Source organism: Lycium barbarum, chromosome 8 (assembly GCF_019175385.1).
Source record: "Lycium barbarum isolate Lr01 chromosome 8, ASM1917538v2, whole genome shotgun sequence".
Lineage (NCBI taxonomy): Eukaryota > Viridiplantae > Streptophyta > Magnoliopsida > Solanales > Solanaceae > Lycium > Lycium barbarum.
The window spans coordinates 68,428,833-68,440,174 of record NC_083344.1 but is presented as its reverse complement, the minus strand read 5'-3'; the positions used below and the strand labels follow the sequence as shown (position 1 = coordinate 68,440,174).

Genomic DNA, 11,342 nt, shown 5'->3' with positions numbered 1-11,342 from the left:
GATGGTGATTCCATAAGAGAAATCGGGGGTTTACATACTTTATGTCACCTCGATAGAGTTGTAATGTTTCCTTTGGATACTCATGTATGTCATATATGTATATAGCTATTTTGTGACACCGAGCTTATATGGACGGGTATGATATCTATTGTGTGCATACCACTGCAGTTGGGTATGGACAGCACCGAGCCTTGTTATGGCTGGGTATGGATGACACTGAATCTACATGGTCGGGTTTGGCATCACTATATGTATATGCATGAAATGTTTTTTGTAGAAAAAGGTTAAGTATGCATGACAATCATCTTGAGAGGTATTAGGAGGTATAAGTTGTTCTCTTTATGTTATGTTATCTTTATGCTTTCATCATGTTGCTATTCATACCTTACATACTCAGTACATTGTTCGTACTGACGTCCTTTTTATTTGTGGAAGCTGTGTTCATGCTCGCAGGTAGATAGGGAGACAGGCCATACCTTTAGGCTGCTTCATCAGTGATTGCATAGAAGTGCTCTATTTTATCCGGAGCTGCAGTAGTTAGTATTATTCTTTTGTGTACATATATGGGCATGACGGGATCCTGTCCCGTCTTTATGATATTACATCATCCATGTAGATGATCGTAGACAGATGTACATAGCTAGATATCCCATAGCCTTATTGGTCTATATTTTGTATATCATTTTTGATAGCCTTGTCGGCTTGTATATATGGGCATAGTTAATGATGCTTATATAGATGTGTCGATGTTTGATGAAACTTATGCCCTTTTTGGTTTGTGGTAATTATAAGTTAGCTATGTGGCTCACCTAGATGTGATTGTGAGAATATGTTAAGAGGTGCTCGGTAGGTTAGCTTCGAGTGCCCGTCATAGCCCTTAGGTTGGGTCGTGACATGTGATTTTCATAGCAACTTTTCCACTGCATCCTTCACACCAACACACATTAAACAGCACACACAAAAACAAAGGAAATGTGAATACAAACAACAAAAAGCAGTAAACTTGGGTTTCCTCCCAAGCAACGCTTGATTTAACGTCGCGGGACGACGGTGGTACCGTTTTACTCTGGGTCAGGAGTGTATCCATGCTTTAGCATGTGCCTATCCACGATCCTAACTCTATCATTGCACTGATGGTAGGGCTTCACCCACTAGCCATTAACTCGAAATGTCCAAGTTCCATCTATGGTTTTCAATTCCATCGAGCTATTGGGTGAAACACTCACCAATTGAAATGGTACAGACCAGCTGGATTCCAACTTGTCTGGGAAGAGCTTTAGCCATGAGATATATAGCATAACAGAATCACCCTTTTGAAAGTCTCGCTTGAGAATCTTGACATCATGATAGTACTTCATCTTCTCCTTGTACAAACATGCACTTTCATTGGCATGGAACCAGAATTCATCCATTTCATTCATCTGAAACAACTTAAGCTTGGTTGCTTCTTCCCGGTCCATGTTCAACTTCTTTAGAGCCCACAAGGATTTATGTTCGAGTTCAACTGGCAGATGGCACACCTTGCCAAAAACCAGCTTATAAGGAGAAGTCCCAATAGGCGTTTTAAATGCAGTTCTGTATGCCCAAAGAGAATCGTCAAGTTTCCTAGCGCAGTCGATTCTGTTTACATTGACCGTCTTAGCCAAGATACTCTTTATCTCCCAATTGGAGACTTCCACCTAGCAACTCATTTGCGGATGAGAAGGAGTGGCCACCCGATGATGAACACTATACTTTTCAAGAAGTGTTGCAAACGCCTTGTTGCATTAGTGCGAACCTCCATCACTAATAATAGCTCGTTGGGTGCCAAATCAGGAGAATATGTTCTTATTGAGAAAGTTAACGACGCTCTTCCTTTCATTATTGTGTAAAGACACTGCTTTTACCCACTTCTAGACATAATCCACAGCCACTAGAATGTATTTCATGGTACCAAAACTCACAAAGGGCCTCATGCTACCAGAACTCACAAAGGGCCCAATGCTATCAGAACTCACAAAAGGCCCCACTCCCATCACATAGTTCATAGGCATCTCATGCCTCTTAAAGATAGCCCCTATTGTTGGCATTCATCACAGGATTTCACTATCAAGTTAGCATCATGATAAAGTGTTGCCCAGTAATACCCACATTCAATCCCTTTTGCTGCAGTTCGGTTACCACTACGATGACCCCCAAAAGGAGAGTCATGGCAAGCTTCCAGAATATCCATCACTTTCGACTCTGGAACACAATGTCGAATGATATTGTAGGTGCATGTCCGGAACATTTAAGGTTTATCCCAGTAATGACGAGAGTCCCTTGAGAATTTCTTCTTTTGATATTCTTTGATTTCCTCTGGAATAATGCCCTTCTCCAAAAAGTTGGCGATGTTTGATACCATGGTGCCATCTTAGAAGACACCACTAGAACCCTATCATATGGGAATGTATCATCTATATCAAGCTTCTCTGACAGTCGTCCAACTTCCTCAAGTAGTGAAAGATGATCTGCTACCTGATTTTCGAACCCCTTGTGATCTTTCACCTCAAAGTCTGTAACGACCTGTTTGGTCATTATAGCCTTTTCTGTGTTTTTGACCCTTTCCTGAGCTTTTTTAGCTCACAATTAACTTGAGGGGACTGTTGGCACTCTTCTCAAGGTCTTTGGATATGATTTGGGTGACTTTGTGGGAAATTTAGGCTTAAAGCGAAAAAGAGTTTACTCAAAGTTGACTTTTGGCTAAACGGACATTTTTTAGGAGTCCGTCAATTTCGAGAGGTCCGGAAGATATTTTAGAACTCGTGCATATATTCAGTTTGGTTCCTAATGCATTCGGGTGAATTTTGGGACTTGGCTTGGGAAGTTAGTTTTGAGGTATCGGGGGTTGACTCAGTCAACCAGACCTCTGTTGGGAATTCCGAGGCCACGAGTGCGTTCATAGCATGTTTTTATGTATGTCTACTTATATGGTTTGTGAGCATATAGCATCGGGCGATAGTCGAAATTGTGGGTTGAATAAGTGAAAATTGGGGAATTCTGGCATCTGGTGTCCCACTGTAGCAGCACCAGGACCGCGGCAGCAGTACCGCTATAGCGGTGACCCTGGCGCTGTAGCAATCCGGTACTGTCGGCATGGACTCTGGAAGAGGGACATCTGAAGCGCTAATGTGAGCGTGGAAGCTGGTGACGGGCAGTTAAATTCATTAAATGTGTGTTAAAAGCCCTAAGTCTTTCATTCAATACCTTTCTGACTTTAGAGATTGTTTGGAGCATTCAAGGTCGTTCTTCATAGAAAATCATTTTGGTAAGTTCTTTCAACTTCCTTTCCATTCCATGTAACATTATTCACCTTAGGAATCCATTAATCATGCTAGTCTCCTTAAGAAATAGTGGATTCAAAGAGGATTTTCTGGGTTCTTCATTCTAGGCTATTAAATCTTGAATTATTGACTGGGTTAGATTCATTAAGCATGGAATTGATTATTAGAAACTATTATTGCGTGATCCTTCCTAAGTAGTGGCTAATTTATGGAATTAAAAGTTAGGGTTTATACCCAAAATTTGAGGGCTTATCCTAGAATTCGAATTTAAGTGACTTGTTAGTTCTTCTAGCTTATAATTGATGGGAATTGATCACCTAGAACATTAATTTCATGTTGAGACCTATAGATTCCTTATTTCATCTTTTTAATTCATAAACCCCATTCAATAGGTTGGGATTTGGGTCTTGAATAGAAGTAAGGATTGAATGATGTTTCTTCTTGATTCTAATTTCATAATTCGGATATTTTAGACTTCTACTATCATGAGGCTAAAAGGAAGGGAAAGACTAACGTTTGACTATTGGACATTTTGTTGTTCGGCTTTCCCGCTAGGTTACGGTTTACCTTGTGGTGAGACTTCCATTAGCGAAGCGTATGTTTAGATGTTATTTTCGGAGAATACATGTAAACCTTTAGGCATGAAGTTGGGTAGGATATTGTCTTAGGTTGGGCCTTGTTGTATGATTTGGGGGCTAGCCACTCTGTTGCGTTGTTAACTTATCTTGTCCTATTTACTTATTGGCTCATTTCCATGTTGAGACATCGGATATTGGTGATTAGTGATATATCATGACTATGATATTGCGGTACTTTACTTGATTTGATATTGAGATGAGAATTGTAATTTCATTGTGGCTTATTGTGTAGCCTTATTATTGATTTTACTTATGTGCCATGTGTGGTACTGTTTGGGATTGAATTGGTTATTGATATTACATTGCATCGTATTCATACTCACTTCCATGATACATTGATATGGCATTGTTTTGGTACTGAGGATGGAAAGTGTGAAGGAAATACGGATGCATTGAAACACATTGTATATCGTGTCATCTCTGGGCTGTGTGCGGAATAACTGATATGAGGTGTATAGGTGGGAATGGAGTCATCTCGGGGTTGTGTGCGGAGTGACTGGTACATAAATGTCATGACCCAACAGGAAGGCCATGACAAGCACCCGGAGCTAACCTACCAAGCACCTCTTAACATATTCTCATAATCACATATTGTTGAGCCATATGGCTAACTCATAATTACCCGAACCAAAAAGGCACAAGTTCCATCAAACATCGGCGCATCTACATAAACATCATTAGCTATGCCTATATATACAAGCCGACAAGGCTACCAAAAATGATATACAAAATATAAACTAATAAGGTTATGGGATATCTAGCTATGTACATATGTCTACGAGCCTCTACATGGAGTATGTAATAAAATAAAGACGGGACTTGATCCCGCCATGCCCAAGTATGTACAAAAAAAAATAATACCAACTACTACAGCTCCGGATCAAATGGAGCACTTCTATGCAATCACTGACGAAACAGCCTAAGGATCTGGTTTGTCTCCCTGTCTACCTGCAGGCATGAACGCAGCGTCCATAAACAAAAGACGTCAGTACGAACAATTTACTGAGTACGTAAGGCGTGGATAGCAACATGATGAAAGCATAAAGATAACATAAGATAAAGAGAACAACTTATACCTCATAATATCTCTTAAGATGATTGTCATGCATACTTAACCTTTCTCTAGATGGAACATTTCATACATATACATATACGATACCATACCCGACCATATACGTTCGATGTCACCCATACCCTGACATAGCAAGGCTCGGTATTGTCCGTACCCGACCATAACAAGGCTCGGTCCTGTCCATACCCAACTGCAGTGGTGCGCGCGCGATAGATATCATACCCAGCCATATAAACTCGATGTCACAAAATAGCTATATACATATATGACATACATGAGTATCCAATGGAAACATTACAACTATATCGGGGTGACATAAAGTCGGTAAGCCCCCGATTTCTATTATGGAATCACCATCATCATCATCATCATCATTATCATCATCACTATGAAAAGATTTTATCAATAATATCATAAGAATATTGAAAGTCATGAGCTTCTAGCATTTTCTAAGAATAGGACATAACAGATATCTTAGATGGATTTCCAATAAGGAAATCATGCCTTTGGAAGAAAAGGGTTAGCCTTAACATACCTTTTCATCTTCTTAACTACTTAAGGGTCTCCTCCCAAGCGTGCAAATATACGTTCAAGAGGATTCATACTAAGGTTAAGTCTTGAAAACACTCTTAAGTTAAAACTAGAATAATTAATGAGCTAAAAGAATTTGGGCAGCACTTCCCCTATTTTATCAACTTCCACCAAATTAAAAATCCACTCCCAAACAACAATAATAATATTCACAATACCTTATTCAAGAATTCATATTCAATTCAATCTCAAAATTATCCAAAATCCCCTTTCAAGTTCATCTCATAGTCATCAACTTCACTTCAACACTTTATGGCTTCTCCACTTTAATTCTTTTCTTTTCCAAGAGTTACTAAATCTTTTCATCAACTCAATCATCTAAATAATAGGAAGCAAATACCTTATAATTGAAGAACTTCACCTTAATCAATTCTTTCCAAGATCAAGTTCATCACCACCTTGGACAGAAACAAGAACAATCACCTTCCATGGATTATCTTTGATGTTTTGATGTTGATCTACTCTCTTGATGATATGGAAATTTTTGGAATGCTATGGAAAATTTAAGAACACTCAAGAACCCTCTAGAATTATGGGGAAATAGGTGTGGAAAGTTAATGCGAAAAATGGAGTCCTTTGGGATTTAAAAAGGGCTGAAAATCGCCCTACCGCTCTGTGTTGCGGTGAGTATGCGGCTTAACATATTGAGTATGTTGCCGCATACTTCCTCCACAACATGCGTGTGGTGTTGATAAGAATGCTCAGCCAAAATGGGGAGTATCATGCCAATATACGACCCAACATACTTAGTATGCGGCCGCATATTGCTCCATTTTTCCCGATTTTGCAAAAATGCATTCTTTTCGATTCGTTTGACCTCCAATCCTTATGGAACATTCTTGAAACCTGTATAAAACTTCATTAACCATCTAAGGGGCCCTATATTTCCCCCTCAAGGCAATGCTAAGAAATGTATAACTCAAATGATACGAAGTCTTCCCAAAACATGACTCAATTTCCAATCTCTCAACAAACTTACTTTCGCGGCTTGATATGACTCTAGAACCTTAAAGTACATACTTATAATGATTAGATACCATCCTTAAACTTATAAGGGCTTCATTTCCACTTTTATCTTACGTTATTTTACTCATAATGCAGATGACACGAAATTTCCAAGGTGTAACAATAGACTTTACAGGTCCCCCATGGGTTGTGCTGCTGAGATATGATGTTCCATCGGTTAGAGTACATGTGTACGGTGCATATGCATTACATTCATCATTCATACATTATTGCATTGAATTATACATCTTGGTTTTCTATGATATGGTTGTGATATGATTATGATATACTGGTTCGGAATGGTTATACTGGGACTTGACTCAGTTGGGTTTAGAGTCTATAACATAGGTGATGACTTGTTGTGATATTTACTAGTTTCGAATGGTTATACTGATACTTAGCACGGTTGGGTTTAGATGTTATAACATAGGTGATGACTTGTATCGTGGTTATGGATTCGTAATGACTTGTACCTCGTTGTTTTACATATTTATCTTACTTTGTTCTCTTTATATATGTTAGCTAGTCTTAGTTGGCCTTTGATACCTACTAGTACTTGTTGTTTGTACTGACCTGTACTTGCTGCATTCTTTTATGAATGCAAAGTACTAGGTTGGATCTAATTTTACCCCTCGTGGCTAATACTCGAGGATTGCTGATACGAGTCTCTTCAGGGTGAGCATGAGGACGTTTACTGCCCGAAGACTCTTCCTATTACTTATATCTTGCTTTGCATTCTGAGACATGACTTGAGACTACTATGTTTTATTATTTAGGCTCGTAGTATTTGGTTTAGATGCTCTTGTATGACCAGACCAGATACTGGGGTGGATTTTCTTTAATTCCACACTTATTTATATTATATCTATGAGATTTATGTTATTTTACTTTCTTTCGCTATTTTCTATCATTTGTGAATGTTGGGTTAAAGGTTCGCCTATCGAGGTAGGAAAGGTAGGTGCCCGCACGACTTAGTGAAATTAGGTCGTCAAAAGTTGGTATCAGAACCCTAGGATACCCGGTTTATAATACAACAGCGTGTCTAGTAGAGTCACGTGGATCAGTATGATGATCTATGTACTTATCTATGAGAGGCTATAGGACATTTAGGAAACTTCACATTCTTTCATTCTTTCATGTCACTTTATTCTAATTGGTATCTTGAATAATCTAATTGGTATCTGACTTATATCTGTTCTCTCACAGATGGTGAGAACTCAAGCCACGATAGCCAGAGATCAGGTGTCGGAGCTCGCAGCTATGGCTGGCACCAAGGGACGAGCGACAGTTAGAGGACGCGATCGAGATAGAGGCCATAGGGCTGCACCAGCCAGGGGCAGGGCTGTTACACCTCGCAGTTCGGATATTGAGTTTCGTAGGTGTTAACTACTTAATTGTGAACACTGAAGTGATATGTGCCTATTTTATGGTTGTAAGGGTTTAAGATCATGTTTGAGAAGTACCGAAAGGATTGACGGGCAAGTGAATCAAGGAAATTAAGTTTGTCGGACTTTGGAGAAAATATGAGGAGCAATTTTAGCCCAAGTAGGGGGACGAATATCTCTTAGCATATGAAGTGTTTTAGGGTGAAACAAAAGCCTAAAATGCAGTTCGTCGAGTCTAGTTTCCAACGCAACAAACCGCTCGTCGATAGGACGTCGGACTAGATAATTATGGACGTTACAAGTTCAGCTGACATAGCAGAAACGCGTGCTACAGTACTGCTACAGTACCCGGCCTGCTACAGTGCTACTAGAGTAAAATGCTACAGTGAACCCGACCCGAATTTGACCCTTATAAAAAGGGTAAGGACCCCTTTTTTTCACTAGATTTTGCTAGAAATTTCCAGAAATTGAAGAGAGAGAGAGAGAGAGAGAGAAACAAAAAGTGAGCAATCTTTAAGCGACGGAGTATTAGTTTAGGTTCGGATAGCGCGTGGTCGTGATTCTAGCATTGTGGTGTGGTGGATTTTAGCGTGGATATTGATGGTATTGCTGTATTAACAAGAAAAGAGGTATGAATCTTTCTCTCTTGGTATTATTTAAGGTTTATTTACGGAGATAAAGTCGTTAAATAATTGTGTAGTAAATTGGTTAGTTATGGAAGTTGGAAAATAGTGTGTGGGCTGTTTTATGGTACATATTGGTGCTGATAATATTGTTGTTGATGTTGGTATTGTTGTTGTTGTTGTTGGCTGCTGAATTGAGATTTTGGGCTAGGTATATAAATAGAGGAGATGCTGCCGAAAATTTCGGCAGATTCTAGAAAGATTTATTTGGAGGCTTAGGATAAGTATATAACAACGAGCCTAACAATAGAATGAATGGTTTTATATGTAGATTTCAAGACAGGAGGTAGGTTGGAAAGTCGAGAAGCGAGCTTCCAGGTATGTTAAGGCTAGTCCCTTTCTTTCAAAGGAATGATTCTTATGTTGTGATTCCACCTATGTTTCCATAACCTTCCTATTTCCAAGAGTTAGAAACTCATGATTCTTAAAAGCTTCCTATGACACTAAAGGTGAGATGTGTTCCATAATGTCGTTATCCTCAAAAGTTAAAGTTTCATGATCCCAAGAGTTTCTTATGACGCTAAAGATGAGTATGCTTTATAAGGATAAAGAAGATGAGATGTTTTCTATGATGCGCATGATGACGATGATTTTGATTCTAGAAGTTCCAAAGCTTATGATTTTAATGCTATTATGAGATTATCGAGTTTATTTCATGATTTCCTTGAATTTCTCATTGTTGTTGATCTCTCCTCATGAATTGTTCCTTCGAGGTGAGATATATTGATGATGATTATTCCATAATATAAATTGGAGGTTACCAACCTTACGTCACTCCGATAGAGTTGTAGCTTTCACTTGGGCTCTCATGCATGATTTGTAATTATGTATGTATTTTAATAACACCGTGCCTACATGGCCGGGCAGTATAACACTGTGGCGTCCAATAGGCGGCCGGGCAGACACACCACTACAGTGGGCAGTTTATGATTACCCCGGACGCGGGAGGCCTGGACGCGGGCTAATGACAATCACACCGTGCCTAAATGGCCGGGCAGCATTACACCGTACCTATATGGTCGGGCAGTTTACTTGTAAATATTTATATGTTGTTTTAAAAGGTAAGGTTAACATGTATGATATCCGCCTTAAGAGGTAAACAGAGGTACATGTTATTTCCTTACTCTATGCCGTGCTGTGCTTTACGTCTCTTACTATGATCTTATAGTATTATTCATGCCTTGCATACTCAGTACACTATTCGTACTGACGTCCCTTTGCTTGGGGGCGCTGCGTTTCATGCCACGCAAGTGTATATAGATGAGTAGAAGACATTTGACTATAGGATGTTCCCAGGCTATCAGCTGGATTAGTGAGCTCCATCTCAGTTCGGAGTGTTGCCGAGTCAAAGTACTTATGTTATAGTATTTTGTATATGTTAGAGAATTTGCAGATAGTGTCCTGTGGATAGGGCGTCGAGGAGTCGACAGTTGTGTACAACGACCATATAGGTCGATGTGTCTTTATGCTTTGTTTCCTTTGTAAAGATTTTATTTGTGACTAAAGGTTTTCTTGAATTAACGATAAGGGAGAAGTCCCTGATTTGACAAAAGAGTTTTATTGAAAAGTCTTTTTACCTGATGGAAACGTCATTTCGTAGATTAAAGGCCCGTGCAGCACACTCTGCTGTGGTTGTGGCTCCATTGATGGATGTGATGCCGGCCATGGGAGATGATCTTAGGCCCATGGCAGGCCCTATTATGACTTTGACCGATCAGAAGCAGGGAGATTCAGGAAAATGGATCTGCTGAGATTCACTGATACATCTGGAGAGGATGCATATAAGTTTATATTATGCATGCACGAGTTATTGCATAGGATGGGGATTCTTGAAACCTACGGGGTCGATTATGTGTCATACTAGTTTCGCGGAGACGTAAAGACCTGGTGGAGGTTCATTTCTTACAGACCAGAGAGTTCTCCTCCACTTACTTGGACACAGTTTCATCGGGCCTTTTGTGAGAAGTATGTGCCCTGGGCCTTGAGAGAGGCACGTAGAGATGAGTTCCTCCACTTGCAGCAGAGGGTATTATATGTTAATGCTTATGTGACTCGCTATTTTCATTTGGCCCCATATTCAGCACCCCTGATTCCTACTGAGCCCGATAGGATTCGACGATTTGTTGGTGAGCTCGTTACTTCTCTTCAGATTCATGCCTTCAGCTTGAGGCCATGGGTGCTTCCTTCGAGTCCATTGCTGAGCATGCTTCCTTAGTGGAGGTTGCTAAGGCCCGCGCCTTTGGAAGGTTTAGTGAGAAGAGGCAGCGATAATTTAGGGGTTATAGTTGTTCCAGCTGGAGGGGCACCAGGAAATCTTCTAGTCAGTATCAGTCCTATTCCGGCTACCCGTTGAAGTCAGCATTACAGGCTTCTTCTAGTGGGCCATCCAGGCAGAAAGCTTCTGAGAGCTCATTTTCTTGACCAGGAGACAGAGTTGTTCCAGCTGGGTCTTCAGTTTTGGTTCATTAGGCTCCGCCTTCTAAGGCTTGTTTTATGTGTGAAGTGTTTGGTCATTTTGCTCAAGAGTGTCCACTACCCAGGCAGGGTTATCAGCCCCAAAGGACTCTCGTATCTTCAAGTAGCCGAGGTGGTGCTTCTTCGAGAGGCGGTGCTCAGTCAGGCGGCGGTGGTTTACAGATTTCTAGAGGTGGGTCCCAGGACGATAG

At 40.2% G+C, this 11,342-nt stretch overlaps 1 protein-coding gene across 1 annotated transcript; it reads right to left on the bottom strand.

The window, feature by feature from the left end:
* Positions 1–1,151: 1,151 nt before the first annotated feature.
* Positions 1,152–2,212, bottom strand: LOC132607863 (uncharacterized). Its single transcript, XM_060321937.1, has 2 exons — positions 2,127–2,212; positions 1,152–1,575 (listed from the first exon to the last, which is right to left on the bottom strand). Exons 1-2 carry the CDS (start codon positions 2,210–2,212, stop codon positions 1,152–1,154), a joined length of 510 nt encoding a protein of 169 aa, XP_060177920.1.
* Between the last annotated feature and the right edge of the window lie 9,130 nt (positions 2,213–11,342).

Coding starts and splice junctions, on each gene's coding strand:
- LOC132607863 (XM_060321937.1), bottom strand. CDS start 2,212: ATGGATATTCTGGAAGCTTGCCATGACTCTCCTTTTGGGGGTCATCGT. Junction 1,576..2,126: donor GCAAAAGGGATTGAATGTGG/GTATTACTGGGC, acceptor TTGGGCATACAG/AACTGCATTTAAAACGCCTA.